We start from the raw sequence: 19768 nt of genomic DNA on the forward strand, positions 1-19768 counted from the left end.
TTCCTAAAAAGATATGTCTTTGCCTGGCATTGAAAGAAAAATAGAGATGGAGCCAGGCCAATTTCCCTAGGGAGGGAGTTCCAGAGATGGGGAGCAGCAGCAGAAAAGGCCCTTTACCTAGTTGCTACCCTTCTCATCTCCCTGAGGGGTGGTTCTTGTAGAAGGGCCTCCTGGGCTGATCTAAGGGGGTGGGTAGGTATATATAGGTGCAGACGGCCCTTTAGATAGCCAGGTCCCAAGCTGTTTAGGGCTTTATATGTCAATACAAGCACCTTGAATTGGGCCCAGGCCACAACTGGTAGCCAGTGAAGTTATTTCAGCACTGGTGTTATATGGGCCACTCTGGCAGTACCAGTTACCAAGCGAGCAGCCCAATTCTGCACCAGTTGCAATTGCCGGACCGTCTTCAAGGGCCTGTGCATATAGAGCCCTGCCCATGTGGGATTCCCCACAGCCATGCTGAACAGCTGGATGTCAACAGTGAGAAATTACAAGTTGTTGCTGCTGTTACAACAGCAAGGCAGCCAAAGTTGTCAGGACAGCTTGCAAAAGATACTGGATATGGGGTGTGGCTGCACTTCCCCTTCAGCGCTGCTGGAGCTCACATCACATGATTGTGTTATGGGTGGGAAGGGGGGAGGGCGTCTGGCCTGTGGCCATTGCATGGTCATAGGCAAATCACTGCCTTTCAGACTCAGTTCCTCCTGGCTAAGATGGAAATGACAGCACCCCATCAGGAGGTTTCTCTGAAACAAGGGCTGAAGAACAAGAAGTGCTTCATTTAAAGAAAGGCCCAACACTTCACAAGCACTCTGGATGGGCAGTTCCTGCTTTCCTCTGCCCATTTGTCTTTTGCTGTTCCTACCACTGAGCACCTCACTGCTTTGAATCCCCTCCACTCCTTTTCCCATTCCCATTCGCCACTTCCAGACCCCAGTCTCCCTCCCTCACTGGACAGAGCACCACACTCAGTCCAGCTTAGCTTCCTCCCCACTCATTAACTTTCTAGACCTCCCTACTCCAGCTCTACCTCTACTTCCTCTTGCCACCACTGCTCCTCCTTCCTTCCTTGTGGGCATAAGAAAGGCTGAGTAGTAATGGGCTGGATGCTTAGGGGCAAAGCTGCTCAAGGAGGTGGGCAGCCAGAGAGGGCTAAGGACAGGAACCTGGGGAAGGTATAAGTGGTCAGAGAGAAGGATCATGGGAGCCTGCAGGTATGGATGAGCAGAGGAAGCCATGCGTGCTCAGGTGCATGTGTGTGCCAAGGGAGGGATACACATTGGGTCTGGTGGGTCTGGTCTCCCAGTATGTCAGACTGTACATGTTTATTCTTGAGGGCACACATTTTATATATAAATAATACAGACACAGAGAGAGAGAGAGAGAGAGCAAGGGAGGGAGAGAGAGAAAGAGAATATGGATATATATGTAATCATAAATGGTTTCTCCACAGTAAATGTGTCCTGCAAGCTCACACTCAACAGACTAAATAGCTTGATGACTTAACTTTTTGCCCTGCTGAAGAACTAGTTTTTGATGAGTGCTAGTTTGCTGAAATTTCTTTCAGCTTCTGTCATCAGCTGTTTGCAAAACATCTGCAGCTCTATGTACACTTCAGTGAAAACTATTATTTGTTCATTAGATTTATAAATCACATTTATACATTGCAGCCTCCACCTACCAAGTTCCCAGAACGATATGTAATGAAAACATCAAAGCATCATATAACACCATGAAACACAGGAGCAAACATCATATTAAATCAAGAATGCCATTAAACGTATCTGTTACATTTTTATGCTGTCCTGTAGCTGAAGCTCTCTGGGCTGCTCACATCAATTTAAAATAATTTTAAACAAAAAAGCAGTCTAAAAATTTAAATATCTAAAACAACAGTAAGATAAAAGTAAAAACTAGAGTAAAACCACTAGCAGTACAAAAGATTTAAAATTCAATACAGAATTTAAAATAGTGTGAAGAATTCCTGGGAGTATTCCTGGAAAAGTAAGGTGCTGAAAAGAGTACAATATAGTTGCCAGGTGAGCCTCCCTGAGTGTTTATTCCAGAGCTGGGATGCCACAACAAAAAAGGCCTCTTTATGGTTTTGAATGTTAATACCAGCACTTTGAATTGGGCCTGGACATGAACCAGCAAGCAGTGCAGTTGGTAAAGTACTGGCCTAATAAGATGATGTTGGCCAGTCCTTGTTTAAGCTTGCAGCCTTGTTTTGGACAAGCAGAAGCTTCCAGACCATTTTCACAGGCAGCCCCACATATGACACATTGCAATAATCCAACCCTGAGGTGATCTGAGCATGAATAACTGTAGCTAGGCTGTCCCTGTCCAGATAAGGATGTGGTTGGTGTATCGGTCTTAAGCTGAGTGTAACTGTGATGGATCTTGGTCCAGGAGCACCCCCAAACTGTAAATCTGATCCTTTAGTGGGAATGCAACCCACTTCACTCATGCTAGGCAGTGAACCACCCACCAACAGTACCTCTGTCTTGTCTGGATTGAGTCTCAGTTTACTGGCACTCATTCAGTTCATTACCATGTCCAGACACTGATTCAGAATAGTCACTTCCTTACCTGAATTGGATGAAAAGCAGAAATAGAGCTGGGTGTCATCTGCATATTTTTGGATCATCATCCTCCTGCCCATTCAAGAAAACCGGATCAAGAGTGTGTCCTCTTGTGTGTGTTGGGCCAACAACATGTGGAAATGGCATGATTTTTATAGTCACCATGAAGTCCTGAGCTGCCCCAGATACCACAGCCATGGCATGAAAGCTGAGACCTTCTAGCACCATCATTCTGGCGGTGAAGAATAACAAACATTTTAATAGAGTGAAAGCCCAACAAAGCGATGCAGTCTTCACTATTCCTCTGAAGTTATATTTTTCCTCCTCCTCTCTCACTCTAGTTGTCTGTTGAAATGGTTCATTGTTCCAAGCTACTTAGCCAAGCAAGAAGCCTCTGTTCTATGTCTCTACACAAGATCTTTAGGAATGAGGAGTAAAGTGTCCAAATCAACTGTCTTTTGTTCATCTATTCATTTTCTCATATTCTGTCATTCCTCCAAAGTAGGAGCACAGATCCACTTACTAATGCTAATACTCAAATTGCCAACAAAACAACTACTACAGTTCCACAAATGAGGAGATTGTCACTGATTGTACCCCATTTTAAACCCCCACCCTCCTTACCTCATTTACACTGGGGGCAATGTGCAAGGCATCTTGTAGATTGAAGGGCTCTGCTTGGCTGGTAAAGGGGAGATACTCCCCCAGATAGCTAGAGTCCAAGTCATTAAGGGCTTTATATGCTAATGGGAAGGCCTTAAATGGGGTTTGATAACTCACTAGCAGCCAGTGCCATGTTTTTGGGGTGGGTGTAATATCCCTCCTAGCTCCTTCTACCAGCAGATGAGCTGCAAATTCCAAGACAGCTTCAGCTTCTGCACTGTTTTCAAGGAAATACCCATGTAGACCATGTGGCAGTAATCTATCCAAGATTCCATCAGAGTGTGGACACTTAAATTCAGATTATCTTGCATCAGTAAACAGACCAGCCAAAACTGGGCACAAGTGACCCTAGTTGTTGCAGGTACTTGGGCCTTCAGATGCAGATTAGCTAGAGCTTTGGCAGGTTGGACAGTGATAATGGATGGAAAATCTTCCAGGATATCCAGAAGTCATTTAGGATCCAGCACTCTTTGAAGGTGAACCAGTTTAATGGGTCCCACACTCCTGCAGAGGTTACACTTTCCATTCAATTTAGACTCTTGTTCACATATATCTGAGCCCTGTAAATCTTACTAGCAACATTGGCTCCTATTGCTCCTAGGAGCAACATCTCTGATGATTATGGTGTTTTGTCCCTCTCAGCAGCTTTCTTTGCCTCCTGTACCAGTCCTAGTAAGGAGCACTAGGACTGGTAATTCATCAGAATGTGTGTCACACCAGAAACCCCGAATTTCTCTGTCTCTCAAATGACAACTCCTAGTTTAATTGCATACCCAAACTCTTTCTGTTTTAAAGAAAAGTCTGGACCAGTCTTCTGCTTGTTCTGGTACATTTTTATTGAATGACTTTATTTTATTTCTATACCACACAATAGCTCAAGTATTCTCAATAGTTCGCAACAGTTAAAACCATAAAATATAACAATGTGATAAAGCACACTATAACACCTTTAAAAGTTTAAAATTGCAGTATAAAATCCAAGTAAAAATCATGAGTCCAAAGATCTGAAAAAAATGAAATGCCTGGAAAATCGGTGCTTCACCTGATGTTGAAAAGGTGCAACACAAGTGTCAGGCATTCTTCACTGGGACAATGTTCCACATCCAGGATGTCACAACTGAAAGGACCATCTCCTTAATAGCCATTTGTATCACTTCATTTCATGGGGACACCCAGAGGAGTGCTTCTGAAGATGACCTCATAGTCTGGGCAAGTATATATGGGAGAAGGCAATCCTTCAGGTCACCTGGCTGAAGCTATTTAGGGCTTCGAAAGTTCATGCCAGTACTTTGACTTGGGCATGAAAATAGACTGGAAACCAGTGTAGATCACAAAGCATAATATCAAAGCAGCACAATATGTTCGTATTGATCAGACCTTGTTAAGTCTTGCTGCCCTCTTTTGGACCAGCTGAAACTTCCAAACCATTTTCAAAGAGTGCTCCATGTATAATACATTGCAGTAGTCCAGATAAGCAGTTACTAGAGTGTGGAGAACCGTAGCTGTTATCTCTATCTAGTTAATATTTAATTGATTTAATTATATTAATATGCAATATTTGCATATTTTTGAATGTTTTAATTGTGTAAGTTTTAAATGTGAACTGCCTTGAGTCCCAATCACTGGGAATAGGTGGGATAGAAATAAAGATGATGATGGTGATGAGGACAATGACATTGTTGCTTCATTGGCCTAAGCTGATAAAAAGTGTTTCATGTTACCAAGGGCATCAGTAAGTCCAGTGACAATACTGGTTCTAAGAGCAGCCCCAAACTATGAACAGGATCCATTAGGGGAAGTTTGCAGTTGCCTTCAGAATAGATTGAACATCACTCAGCTGAGCAGACGATGCACCCAGTAACAGTACCAGCTAGCAAGGCTTCTGATTAGCTCTAGCAAATCCCAGAAGCTCTGGGCAATAGGTACATTGATAAAGAGAAATACGTTTCCTCAAATATCTTCAAGCATTATCTCCAATTTAGCCTATTTTTTCCCACGTGTTAATGGGGTTGCAGTCTGGACTAGGCCTGCCTTGAATGGGTAAAACCAGTAAAGTATGCCTTTTTTCCCCTCTCGCCATGCTTGGCCTTGGAAGAACCAGTTGTGAGGACATAGCCAGAATACAAACTCATTGTGGCTTTATGTGAATGGAAGTGTTGTGGCTTCCCCCAAAGAATCTTGGGAAGTGTAATGTGGAATTCGTCCTGAGAATTCTGTTACAGATGCCCAATCATTCCCCACAGGCTTTCTTGGAAGTAGGAAAGCAATTTAAGCCTCTGCTGTGTGTGGCTATGCCTCAAGGTGGATGCCTTGTTTGTACTTGCCTTTGAGCAGCCAGCTAGTTAGTGATTCATACTGTATTTCCTCAATAATCCATGATCCAGATGGGAGTGGGTAGATTTGCCATTTCTTGAAATCAAACTTGTGCTACTTCTGGGTTAGGCCATAGAGACAGAGTAGGACAGACACATAATTCATCAAACAAGAGGAAGTTGATCTCCAAAAAGGACAAGAAATGATGCCAATTTGCATAAGACTTGCATATACTAATTTATAGGTATAGATGCAAATTTAGAAATAATTATTCCAATTTACATAGAAATGCCATACACCTTGCCATTGTGTGGAACAGTGTGACCGGATGTCCTGTGTGCCTTGTGAGTTGTCCAGATGGGCAACATCAAGCCTAGCTTTTCTTTCTGATACTTTATGGGTACAAACTGGCTTGGTCAGCCCTTCAAATGGAGGATGACTTCAAAGTAGGGGATGATCCTCTGGCAAACCTTCGAATGGAGGAAGACAGTGGAGCCATAAGTCAAGGGGTCTTGGAAAAGGCTTGGTATGGATTTTGCCTGGTCTGGGGATGGAGCCCAGTCATTCTGGCAAGCCTAGGGGTGGAACTCAGCACAAATGCAGCTCATCACTTCTGCAACATTAAAAATGACTGAAGGGGTAGGAAGTCTGGGATTCTTACCTCTTTGTTTTCTGGCCACTGATGCAAAAGCAAAGAAAAAAATTGACCAAGCTTGTCATATTTGTAGAACAGTTGGGAACACGAATTATGAGGGAGGACACTTGAGCCCTGGCTTTGATCTGGATTCAGGCCCAAAGCCAAGAACAACCTCCTTTCCCCTCCCCATTCCTCTCCCCTCATCTCCACTGCATTCTCCCTGCAATGTCTTAAGAACTTTGTTTCCAGAAAAAAGGAAGCCAATGGGATTACACTCCCTCTAAAGGACAGGATCCACAGCTTGGGGGTGCTCCTCGACTCAGAGCTGTCTTTGGAAGCTCAGGTGACTGAGGTGGCGAGGAGCGCTTTCCTTCAGCTTTGGCTAATCCATCAGCTGTGTCCCTACCTCAAGGATGATTGCCTAGCAACAGTGACACATGCAGTGGTTACTTCCCGATTGGACTTCTGTAACGTGCTCTATGTGGGGCTGCCCTTGAAGACAGTCCGGATACTTCAGATTGTGCAAAATAGAGCTGCCAGGTTGCTGATGGGGACTGGGCGTTACTCTCACACAACCCCAGTCTGGCTCCCCATCAAAGTCCGGGCTCAATTCAAGGTGCTGGTTATCATCTACAAAGCCCTTAATGGCTTGGGACTTGGATACCTAAAGGAATGCCTGCTTCCATATTTGCCCTTCCGCCCCTTGAGATTGGCAGCAGAGGCCCTCCTCTGGGAACCTTCGGTGAAAGATATTAGGAGACTGAGTACCTGGAGGAGGGCTTTCTCTGTGGTGGCGCCCCACCTGTGGAATGTACCCCACAGAGAGGTCTGCCTGGCACTGTTGTTATTTGTTTTCTGGCACCAGGCCAAGACCTTTTTATTTAAACAATATTTTAACAACTTGTAATATTATCTATTGGTTTTAATTCTACAGCCAGGGTGAATCTAGAGTTTATGTATACTATTTTTTATGTTTATTTATTGTATGGAAGCCGTCCCGAGGCTTATGCGAATGGGACGGCATACAAAAACTCCAAATAAATAAATAAACAGAATGCAACTCTGCAGTGTCTTTGGAGAAAAAGCAGGGATGAGGGACAGTTCAAAAAATGCTGGAAAACAATAGCTGAAGAAAGGGGCAACACCGTCACCCATGTCAAAATAGCCTCTAGACATCAGTTGGCGTCCACAGTTTCCATTCCACAGCTTCCCTGGAATGAGAACAAGAAAATGAGAGGCAGAGCTGAGTACCACTTTAGTTCTGATAGCATTTTAGCACAAACCTCCAGATAAGTTCCTACTGCAACTTCAAGATGTTAGAAAACATGGGGAACAAATTGTAACCTTATGACATGGCCTCCTCCATGCTACAGAATGGAGAAGCTAGTGCAAAGTCAGTGGGGGACAACAGAGTGGTGTAGTGCTCAGAGTGCGAACTGGGACTTGGGGAGATCTGGGTTCTGGTGCCCACTTTGGCCATAAGCTGAGTGAGTGACTTTGGGCCAGTCCCTGACTCACAGCCTAACCCATCTCACAAGGCTGTTGTGAGGATGAAAAGGGAAAGGTGGAGGATTATGTAAGCCAGCTGGGTTCCTTGAAGGAGGAAAAAGTAAATGTAAAGATCAAGCAAACAAGTCTTCTAGTAACACCAGCTGAATTCACTTCTATTGGATACCAAAACCAGCTCAGCCCAGTGCCTGAGATATGAGTTTTTTTTTGCTATCTGATGTGGTTCTTATACAGTTTCACTAATTCCTTTTGCCTTTATATCATATCATATATTTAGTATCCACCTGTTTATATTGTATGATCCCCTCCTCAAAGAACATCCATTGCATGGGGTCATATTAAGTTGCTAGCAATGTTGCCTGCGTGGTTAGTGCTGCATTCTCGCTCTCCCACCACTACCTGCCCCAATCATCTGGAAAAGCTCTTACTCTGAAAGATAGCAGACATAACAGTTAAAGAGAAGTCATAGTGTGTTCTTGACCAGCGATGTGAGCCTGAGGCCCTCCTGGCTTTGCAATGTCCATGAGAGTTGTATAGTTTATTCACAAATGCAGTGTCTTGTTTTACCACTATGCTTCAAGTGCACTGCTTGTCTTGATTTGTTAACTGCCTCATGTATGTTTATTCAGGTATCCTTTCACAGAATCACAGAATAGCTGGGTCAGAAGAGGCCAAGAAGGCCATTGAGTGCAATTCCCTGCTTGCACAGGACACCAGTTACACCATCCCAATCAGATATCTGTTCAATGTCTCTAGAGTGGAAGAGCACACAATATCTTTTGGCAGCGGGTTCTATTGTCATACCGCTCCTACTGTCAGGAAATTCTTCCTTGTGTTGAGCCTGTACCTGGTGTACTGTAGTTTAAGTTCATCGTTCCATGTCCTACAATCTGGGATGAGTGGGAAGAGGTCTTTTCCATCTTTGTGACTGCCTTTGAGGACTAGAGTTAGGCTGAAGAGGTTCAGTTCTTTCAGCCTCTTGTCATAAGACTTATTTTCCAGGCTCTTTGTTGACCTCCTCTGAACCCTCTCCAGATTATCAGGCTCCTTTTAAACCTGGGTGCCCAAAACCAAAAGCTGTATTCCAGGTGAGGTCTGACTAATGCATAGTAGAAGGGAATGAGCACTTTTCTATTTCTGGAAGTGATGCCTCTGTTTATGCATCCCAAAACGGTGTTGTCCTTTTTGCGGCTGCATCACACTGCTAGTTCATGTTTAGCTTGTTTTCTACAACTCCAAGGTCCCTTTTATTTTATGTACTGTTGAGCCAAGTGTTCCCCATCTTATATCGATGCAGCTGATTTTTCTTGCCTAGGTGTAGAACTTGGCATTTGTCCCTGTTGAATTTCATCATCATCACCATCATTACTGCAAGCAGTTTTAAATGCAAACAGTTTCAAAAGAGTTGCAAAGCTGCTTAAAGGATTAGATGAAGATGCTGCAGTCAGTGGCTCAAAGAACTAACCAATAGGAGCTGTCCTCAGCCAACATTTTGTTACAGTATGATTGTTTTCTTCTGGGGAATAGCAGGGTTATTTGCTTTGAGGAGAGTTTCAAACCAGCTATAAATCTTATATCTGCCTTTATCCTCAGCACTCACTGAGCCCCAGTGAGGTTTGGAGCACAACTCAGTGTTCATAGTTCAAGCAGGCTTCAGCCAATCTCAGTTTGAAAGGAAGGCCAGACTCCTGTATAATTTCACTTCGTCAGAAGGGTCAGGATGCGGTATGCATGGTTAGAGTCCATATTTCATTGTTTGAAAAAGGCTTTACTGAAATTTCTTTTTAATCCTTTTTTTCCCTTTCCAGATCTCCACAGCCAACTGAAAGGCACTGAAAGCAAACGCTACAGTGAGATTTTCCGGAGTCTAGATGCCCTAGAAATTTCAATTGGAAATGCGTATGTATCCAAGAAAGTTTTCATAGTGCTCCTCACAAGGCCACTAAATGTCTTGATCTTGTGTTTGCAGGTACATGACTGCAGGGAGAAAGTTTAATGTGAGCTGGATGGTGCTTCAGGCTGCGAATGAGCCAGTATAGATTTGTGGCTCCTGGAAAAAGGGCAGTTCAGCCATGAAAATGACTTAAAACGGTCACAACCATAATTGTACTGCCTTTGCCTAGAATATTATTTTTTGGCCAGAATTGCAGGCTGCAAAGCCAGAGGAAAGTCCAGTGGAGCTCTTTGTGCTGCTAGGCAGACTTTCTCTAAGCCAGTGGTAGCGTCATCTGCAGCATTGTGCACACATGCGCTTTGTAAAGGTTGCATGTTGTAAATTGCACTGCGTGCCTCCTGTGCAGCCATATAGAAATTTGGGCCCCTTAAACTCTGTCCACTTCCCATTGAGAAGCAGATCTTGCAGCAATCATCAGTCGCAAGGGTTACCTGTGTTCTTTAGCTTGTTATAACAAAGCTGTCTGTGCCCCTTCAATCTTTCTTCATCTCATATGCCCCTCTGTCCAGTAAGAGACCCATGTCTGTCCTTGTGCTCTCCCTGAAGCCTGCTTCCCAGAGATCAGCTACCTGCTCTGACTGCTCCCCCTCGTATTTTGCCCAGGTACCTCCTCAAGTTTAGTGGGTGCCCCCCAGTACCTGCAGGCTCTAACCAGGATACATTTCTAGCATGCATCATGCATCTGATGGATTTACGAAGCTGTTACAGTTATATCTTAGTCTTGTGCTGATGTACACAGGAGAACCAGGCAGTTTTTCCTCTAGACACCAGCCAAGCTGAGACCTGCTTGGCTGAAAGAATAGAACAGGTTCTATTTACTCAGAAGTAAGGGCCTGGAAACAGAATTGGATTTTGCAAAGGCATGAATGGTATAATGAAATATGGAACATGGTAATTAATGGTAAACTGATGACAGAAATGAAAATTAAAAGAGGGTTAATGAAAACGAAGAAATATAATGAAATCTGGGGAGATTTTGTAAAAGCAGTACTGATAGAAGGCAAAGGCTGTAAACCCAGTCAAGATTATATGAACTTCTGGAGGGGATATGGAAATAATTGAAGTATATTATATATTATTAATTGTTATAGTATGTGAATGGTGGTAGCATTGGTCTCTGGGGTGGTGGGGGCACTTTATTATTTACCTTTTTATTATTGTGTTTTTGTTATGTTATGTTATTATTGTTGTGATGTATTGCAATTATGGGTTTTTTTGTAAAAATAATGGGGGGAGAGTAAAAAAATAAAATAAAAAAAGAAGTAAGGGCCTGTGGTCAGAGCCTGTTGATTCAGAAGTAAGCACCATTGAGTTCAGAAAGTGTGTTTAGGATTGGAGCCTGTATGTCCTAAAGTGTGGGGAGCTGCTTGTGTGAACAGAGAATGGTGACAGAAGGAGCAAGGCTGTTATTTAAATGTATTTAGCAATACATGCATTACACTTTTATGGATTGGTGTGGCCAAGACATTTTGCTTCTTGAGGTAGAAAAATCCTAGCAGTATTATTCTCCCAGCAAGGCAAACATTTAATATGTTAAATAAAGGCAGATTTGCCATTGCGTAATAGCACCCAAAATCCACCACCAGAGGCTGCTGGCTCTTTCCCCATAACTGATGAGACCACAGGATCGTGTTCAGTCCTAATGGCCAATATTTATTCTGCCTTTAATGGAATTTTCCCAACTGGTTGTTTCTCATTTGCAGGGCAGTTGATTTGCTCAATGATGACGCTAATGACAACGGCATTGGAGTCTCAGATTCAGAGCCTGAAAAACTACAGGTATGATCAAAAGTGATTGGGATGAAAAAACCATTAGCAGGGCTGCCTTGCTAAAAACATTTTTACCCCATCTGAACAGAAGTAGTTGTGGCATCCCTTCCTTTGGATGGACCATTCTCCCACAAGATCTAATCCAGGAGCAATAACAAGCTATTCTGTCTGCACATAATACATGCTGGGGATGTGAGGTGGGGGAATAGCATTGCTGCAGGGAAATATGCACGGCACTGTTTCCCCCCAGCCCTTAACCCTGGCTGGATGTGCAATGTGGCATGGTACTCAGCTTTCCAAGAACTGTAATGCAAAAGACAAAGCTGAGGTTCTGCTCTAGTGGGGCAATGAGAGCGGACAAAAATCTTGCTGCTCTTTGCAATGTCAGGACAAAGGAAAAAGCCTTGCATGAGCAGTCTGGCACGACTTTTGCACAGCAGAGGGGAGCAAATTAATTCTTGGAATTAATACCAAAGAATTAATACTGAAAATAAAGATAACAAAATGGTGCAGGCAAGATGAGAAGTGCATTGTTTATGACTGATGGTAGCCCAGGGAATATCCAGTAGCTGATGGGATACAAACTGCGTTTCATATATTGTATTTTATGTAGTGTTGTAAACTGCTTCAGCAATTGGGAGTATGGAAGTAAAATCACTGTGGTCGTCATTATTGGTACAGGGAAAAATGCTTGCATTTCCTGAAAGCTCAACATTCTATGCTTTGTGCACAAAGAAGGTATGATATCCCAGCAGCATAAGCTAAAAATGAAAGGCTGCATTTGATTTTTGATATTTAACAACAAATGTATTATTTGTTGTTATGTAAATAAGCTTAGGTTTCTGCTTTCACTGATGAGGGGATCTAATGTTTCCTCTTCTAGGTTACCTAACTAGTGGTTAGTATTATATCCATACTGAACAAATTGTGATTAGCCTTAACTGTAGGGGTGCGGAAACTCAAGCCAGGGTTGAAATCCTGGGTTCACCAGGGTTCACCTAGGGTTCACCAGATGGCCATGGCATCTGTCCCTGGCTTCTCCAACAGCCAGTTATTTCTGGGTTTCCCAATATTTTGCAGTTTTTCTCCCTGTTCTAAAAGGTTGGAATGCCCTTCTGGAGACTCAGTTACTGGCAATAAGAGCTTTGAGTTAGAATACCCTTCTCTGACATTGAATCTGGCCCTCAGGCTCAAAAAAGTTATTTGGTGCCTGTTCCTAAATCTAAGAGATATTTTAAGAAACAAATATGCATCTCTTCTGCTTTCTGTCCAGTATGAACGACATTTACAGATTGCACGAAGAGTGAGAGATTTGCTTAAAATACCTTAGGAGAGCCTTTTTTTATGTCTCAGCTATGGTGGACACACAACTCTTGAAAACAAGAGAAAGGGCCTTCTTGGTTGCTGCACCTAAATTGTGGCATTCTTTGGCCCAGTAAATTAAGTTGGCACCCTCTCTTATGGTGTTCCACCACATGGTAAAAACCTTGTTGAGGCAGCTGTTCATTTATCAGATGGATGCATTTTATATGCTACAGCTGTCCTTTTATTTGATTGCTTTTTCCTCTTTGTAAGTATATCATACTATTGATTTCAATTGCTTTTAGCCACCCTGAGTAGTGGGTAAGCACCGGAATGGCAGATAAAATAAAAAAAATCAATTAACACATTTGTTCATGTCCTGCATGAGATGTTTTCTGAGACTGGACAGCAGAACAACCTGGTTACCTTCTTTGTTTCACCTTCAGGCACTTACCTTTATCCCTTCCCCAGTTCCTGGATCAGAAACATATTTTTGAGAGGAAAAGTGTACATCAATCTTGAGATGCATGAATGGGGTAGTTGTGCTAAACTTTAAATGGCTGAGGGAGGTTGCCGAACCTTTTTTAGGGACATTTGCCCATCTCCAAAAACTTACATCCTCCTCCTCTCGCATTTCATTATTTTGCAGATATATGAAAATTTCAGCAAGTGTGATATTGATGTGGAGGCAGGAGATCCAGCAAACATGTCAGGTAGCTCCAATGGAGGTCAAATGAAATGGCCAGTATGGATCTTGGTTTGTGCTGTTCTCAGTTTTCCGCTATTGCACTTGGACGGAGAAAATGGGCAGAGAAAAGGAATGCTGTTTTTTCCCCCTCCCCCCACCCTTCCCCACCCAATTCACAGTTCTACATTGTCCAAAGAACCTGACCAGCAGGAGATTTGGGGCAGACAAAATGCAAAAGTAACTGGTGTGGAATTCTCTGTCGGAAGATGCAGTGATGATAGGCATGAGCTTAGATGGCTTTAAAAGGAAATTAGCTGACTGTGTGGAACATAAAACTCTTGAGTACCAGTTACAAGGGAGAAAAGACAGTAGGTGACTGTTTCATAAATGGTATTTGGGCATCCTGAAGGCATCTAGTGAGCTTCTGGGGGACCCAAGTTGCTACACTGAATGGACCTTTGGCCTGATCCAATATTCCCATTATCAGGTGAGCAATGAGACTTTCAGTGAAAACATCAGAGTAGGCTGTTTCCCAGAGCTGATGCACAAATCTCAATAAAAATCTTTTATTGCAGTAATGCCACTAATTAGCCATAAACCTTTATAGTCCCAATAAAGATCCACAGTAAAGATTATAATGTAATTCCTTGACAAGTATCCCTTCGTGAGCATCATGACAAATCAGCCCCGGCTTCAGCATGCAAAATAAATCCAAATAAGTTCACAGTTCCAGGTTGCCAGTGAATTGCTTTCAACAAAGCTGGTTGCTCTGGCTCAGACATAGGTGAGTGGCAACTAAAGATCATTTTTGGATATTCGATCTTGATAGGGACACCTGATTCTCAGGTGGTTGCTGCATCTCCAGGTGCCTTTGAAACACCCTCCTTCTTGATGATGCACCCAAAGAAGCACCTCTGAAACACCCTCTCCACAGAGACCTCTTCCTGCTCCCCTGCTTCCATGGAAGAGCTCTCCAACTGAGAAGCAGGGGTCTCTGCCCAGGTGAAGTCCCCTGGGAGATAGCCCTCAATGGCGTCCTGAATGCCATTCTCTCCTGCACCTCACTTGAACAGAGTAGGCTAGTGTAAGGGGTGTAGGGCAGGCCATGTGGAAGGCGGAGCCCTGCCATCCAATAGAGGAGAAGGTGCATGGGATTGCCCTCGCCCTCACCACCCACCATTGGCATCTGAGGCAAGTACCTCACTTTACCTAATGGTAGGGATGGCCTTGGATATACAAGTGCCAATCATCAGGCATGTGACATGTTTCATGCAGGAGGGGACCCCAGCCCCTCTGGAAGGTCAAAGCCTCCCAGGAGAGAAGAGGAAGACTGGTAGTTTTGAAGGGTTACACTTTACAGTTAGGAAGATAGGCTGAAGGACCAGCTTATGGGGGTAGAGAGGCAAAATTGTATCCTGGAGAGGCAAGCTGGTGTCAATTCTTGAAAGGCTTGGGGCATGTGTGAGAAGAGAAGAAACTACAGGGACTACCAAGACTGAGGATTTGGTGACAGTTTGCTGGATTAGGGTGGGCTAAGCAGAAACAGGCAGGGGAAGGGCACAGAGTGGAGCCCATGAGCTGTGGATGAGAGCATCACTGACAAAGTCTGTTAAAAGAAAGGAAAATTTACAAAGATTGAAAAGGGCAATGGGTGTAGAGCAAGCCAAAAAGCTGGTAATAATACATGGGGCCCAAGGAGACTAATATTTTTCCAAAGTGATACAGTGACTCAATGGCTAGGACTCCAGCCCATCGCCTGCAGGGTTCATGGTTCAAGCCTGATTGTGGAGACTTGTTCACCTGCCTAATAAGAGGTTCTTATGGTGCTGATGGAACAGTCTTGGATAGTAAGGCTGACTTCATCACCAGATATTTACTCAAACCAATCTGTTCCTAATGTTCTTAGTTGAAGAGGCTGATGAGATGTTGATCAAGTGTGATGGCGGTGTCGAAGCAGCCCTGGAATATGCCAAGATGTGGTGTAAATATGTCAAGGAGCTGTTGATCTGGGTAGACAAACGCCTTACTTATGGTGAGGTTCACTTCTTACTATACCATTTTTTAACCAGACCAACCAATCCACCAAACTCTCCATTCCCCTATATATATCCACCTTTACATTAACAGTCTCCTGTGCAATATATTTTCCAGATGGTAGCCACTTTAGTCCATTACAACAAAACAACAAAGAGTCCTCTGGTACCTTCAGGACTAACAAATTAATAGAAACACAGAGTGAGTCAGAAGGGGTCTCCCGGGCCATCTAGTCTGACCTCCAGCACCAGTCGGCTCCGCTCACGACATGCCCACCATGTGGACGTCCAGCCTATCCTTGAACACCCGCACCAATGGGGCCTCAACGACCTCTCCTGGAAGCCCATTCCACACCCTCGGGGTCCTGACTGTCAGGAAGTGCTTCCTGGCATCCAAATGGAACCTTGGTTCCCGGAGCTTTGCTCCGTTGGAGCATGTCCTGCCTTCCTCTGCAAGGGAGAACAGGTCTCTACCCACCACCGTGTGACATCCCCTCACATACCTGTATGTTGCCAACATATCCCCTCTGAGTCTCCTCTTCTCCAGGCTGAAGAGACCCAGTTCCCTCAGTCTCGCCTCATATAGCATCCCCTGCAACCCGGCCACCAACCTTGTGGCCCTACACTGCACTGACTCCAACCTGGCTATATCCTTTCTGTAATGAGGGGCCCAAAACTGAGCACAATACTCCAGTTGCGGGCACACCAGAGTCATATAAAAGTAAAGGTAAAGGTTTCCCCTTGACATTAAGTCCAGTCATGCCTGACTCTAGGGGGCGGTGCTCATCTCCATTTCCTAGCTGAGGGAGCCAGCGTTTGTCCGGAGACAGTCTCCGTGGTCATGTGGCCGGCATGACTAAACACCAAAGTGCATGGAACGCTGTTACCTGCCCACCGAAGTGGTACCTTTTTATCTACTTGCATTTGCATGCTTTCGAACTGCAAGGTTGGCAGGAGCTGGGACAGAGCAACAGGAACTCACCCCGTTGTGCAGATTCGAACCAGCGACATTTCGATCTACCAGCCCAGCAGCACAGCAGTTTAAACCATTGCGCCACCTGCAGTCCCTCCAGAGTTGTATAGAGTGGTAGTAATACCTCTCTTGATCTAGAAGCCACACTTCTGGCTATGCAACCAACGGTGGCATTTGCCCTCTTGAACACCGCATCACACTGCTGACTCATGTTTAGCCTGCAGTCAACCAGTACCCCGGGGTCCCTTTCACAAGTGTTGCTCTCCAGCCACTTGTCCCCTAACCTGTACTTATGATAGCTATTCCTATGCCACAAGTGCAAGACCTTGCACTTATCCACATTGAACGCCATCCTGTTGTCTCCTGCCCACTTCCATAGTCTGTCCAGATCTTTTGGATCTGGAGTACCTGCGCCTCAGTTGTGGCCACTGCTCCAGTTTTAGTGTTGTCTGCAAATTTGATCAGCAGTCTGTTCACCCCTTCTTCCATGTCATTTATGAAAAGATTAAACAGGATTGGCCCCAGGACAGAGCCCTGGGGGACCCCGCTTGTCACAGGCCGCCATCCTGATGATTCCCCACTAATGGTTACCCTCTGCTTTCAGTCAGTCAACCATGCCCTAATCCATCGGACAGTTCTTTGGTGTATCCCAAAACACCTCAGTTTCTCCACCAGGATATCATGGGGCACTTTGTCAAAGGCCTTGCTGAAATCCAGGTGTACCACATCCACTGCATCCCCTCCATCTAGTCATCTCAAAACCTCGTCATAGAATTCCACAAGGTTTGTCTGGCAGGACCTGTTTTTGAGGAAGCCGTGTTGTGTGGCTGTCAGCCTCCCTTCGCTATCTAGCATCACTGGATCTCTCTCTGTTATGAGCCTTTCCATTGTTTTTCCTACAATGGATGTAAGGCTAACAGGTCTATAATTCCCTATGTCCCTTCTACTATCCTTTTTGAGAATTGGGACCACAGATGCCACCCTTCAGTCCTCTGGAACTTCATCTGTTCTCCACGAGGCATCAAAAATGGAGGCCAGAGGGCGTGAGAGAACCCCTGTCAACTCTCTAAGTACTCTCGGGTGTAACCCGTCAGGGCCTGGTGCCTTTGTAATGTCCAATGCCCTGAGGAGCCCCTCGACTTCAAGGGGGGGTGACTCTAATCTGTGCCCCTAAGCCCCCAGCCTCATCTAATCTCCTATGCGGATATCCCCCATCCTGCTTTGGGGAGAACACAGAGGCAAAATAGTCATTTAGCATCTGTGCCTGTTCCCTCATATCAGTCAGTGGATCTCCTTCTTAATTTAGTGGTCCCACCACTTGTCTCCCCTTCCTCTTCCTATTTACATGCTGAAAGAAGCCCTTTTTGTTGCTCTTGATGTTCTTGGCAAGTCTCAGCTCATAATCAGCCTTAGCCTTGTGAAGAATCCTTCTGCAACGGGCCTCCTCCTCCCGGTATACCCTTTTGTCTATTTGCCCCAGTACCCATTTCCTATGGAGGTTCCTCTTTCATCTAATCCCTTTAACCACCTCCTTTCGCGTCCATGGCAGCACTCTCCTCCGTCTCCCCACCTTACTGACTAGAGGAATCGTCAAGGCTTGCGCCTCCAAAACCTCCATTTTGAGTGCCATCCACCCCTCCTCAACTTGCTTACCTTCCAGTAACCTATCCCAGGAGACTTTCCCCAGTCTGGCCTTCAGTTGGCCAAAGTTGGCCCTCTTGAAGTCCCAGCTTCTAGTGCTCAACCTGCTGCACGTCCCCAGTCCCCTGATCTCAAAGCAAAGGATGGAGTGATCACTCGCTCCCCTAATCTGTACTTCATTTATCAGCTCCTCCCTATTGGTCAAGACCAAGTCAAGGATGTTCCCCCCCTCGTTGCTTCTTGGACCCTGTGTGTGAAAAATCCTCCCTCTATAGCTTCTAGGAAGTGACGTGACCTGGCTGTCACCGCCGAGTGAGTCTCCCAGGTAATATCTGGGAGATCTCCCATAATTACTGTGTCTCTCCCCCGAGATATCCTTAGAATCTGGCCTGTCAGGACATCATCCAGGGTCTCAAGTTGACCTGGAGTGCGATAACATACCCCCACTGTCAGGTCTCTTTCCCTGTCAAAGCCCCTAAGTTTCACCTAGACTGCCTCTACCGAATCCCCATCTGTGCTGCATTCTATCTCACTGCATCCTATCCCTTCCCTGATGTATAAAGCCATACCCCCACCTCTCTTTCCCTTCCTGTCCTTTCTAAAAACGTGATACCCTTCTATGTTCACATTCCAGCCTTGCCTTTCATCCCTCCAAGTTTCTGTGATTCCCACCAGGTAATACCCTCCTATTCCCAGGAGAGCTTCAAGCTCTTCCTGCTTATTACCCATGCTCCTAGCATTGGTGTACATGCACCTCAACTCCTTCCCACCACTTTCTTTGCTTGGAGTTCCCAGCCTCCTCCTTCCTCCCATCCTCCCTGATACCTGGCCCCTCTCTGTAGGAGTCCTGTCAGTCCCTGCAGTACCTCTAAAACCCTGCTTCCAGAGCCCTGATCCTCCCCCCACACTTGTCCAGTGCAGACACGTTTCTGGGGGGCCTGAACCCACCCCGCCGGCTCAGTTTAAAATCTTCCGGACGAAGCTCACTAGAGCATCTTGAAAGGACCTTTTCCCCATCCTCTTGAGGTGTAACCCATCCCTTGCCAGAAGTCCATTGGCAAGAAACCGAGTGCCGTGGTTGAGGAACGTGAAGCGTTCTTTCTGGCACCACACCCTAAGCCAATCGTTCACCTCAGAGACCCTCCTGTCCCTTCCTGGCCCAAATCCCCGAACCGGTAAGATTGATGAGAAGGCTGCTTGGGCCTTTAGTTCCCTGAGTTTCTTCCCCAAGGCCTCGAAGTCCCTGGTGATCCTGACCACACCCTGCCTGGCCACGTTGTTTGTGCCCACATGGATCACCAGGAGCGGCTGGTGACCCCCGGAACGAACAAGATGCTCCACTCTGTCCTTCACATGCTGGATGTGTGTGCCCGGCAGGCAGCAAACCTCCCTTGTCTCCAGGTTGGGGTGGCACACTGCTGCCTCAGTGTCTCTCAGCAGGGAGTCCCCAACAACAATTACCTGCCACCATGTCTTCCTGGTGGTGGTGGGAGGCTGTGCCCTGGCCCTCGCCTCTCCTGCAGAGGCCCCCTTGCCGCTTGTCATCCCAGACTGGGGGTCCTGCCGGTCCCTCGAGGCTTCATCATTCTGGCATGCGTTTTCATGGACTATAGCTCACTGCGTCAGGTGTGTGGAATATTGTGGAGAGGTTCAGCTTTTTTGTATAGTTCAAATAGTAGGACAAAGCAAGATCAGAAGGAAAG

General features: G+C 45.3%; 1 protein-coding gene across 4 annotated transcripts in view; it reads left to right on the forward strand.

The window, feature by feature from the left end:
- Positions 1-19768, forward strand: part of LOC123024052 (GEM interacting protein) — a 65049-nt gene that overhangs the window by 8965 nt on the left and 36316 nt on the right. For all 4 annotated transcript variants that reach the window (XM_044431327.1, XM_044431326.1, XM_044431325.1 and 1 more), the window contains 4 exons: positions 9513-9603; positions 11362-11437; positions 13380-13443; positions 15325-15450. In XM_044431327.1, the coding sequence (XP_044287262.1) occupies positions 9513-9603; positions 11362-11437; positions 13380-13443; positions 15325-15450 (357 nt within the window). The remainder of the gene's footprint in view (positions 1-9512; positions 9604-11361; positions 11438-13379; positions 13444-15324; positions 15451-19768) is intronic.

The sequence above is a fragment of the Varanus komodoensis genome, unplaced genomic scaffold (assembly GCF_004798865.1).
Source record: "Varanus komodoensis strain SLA01 unplaced genomic scaffold, ASM479886v1 scaffold22, whole genome shotgun sequence".
Lineage (NCBI taxonomy): Eukaryota > Metazoa > Chordata > Lepidosauria > Squamata > Varanidae > Varanus > Varanus komodoensis.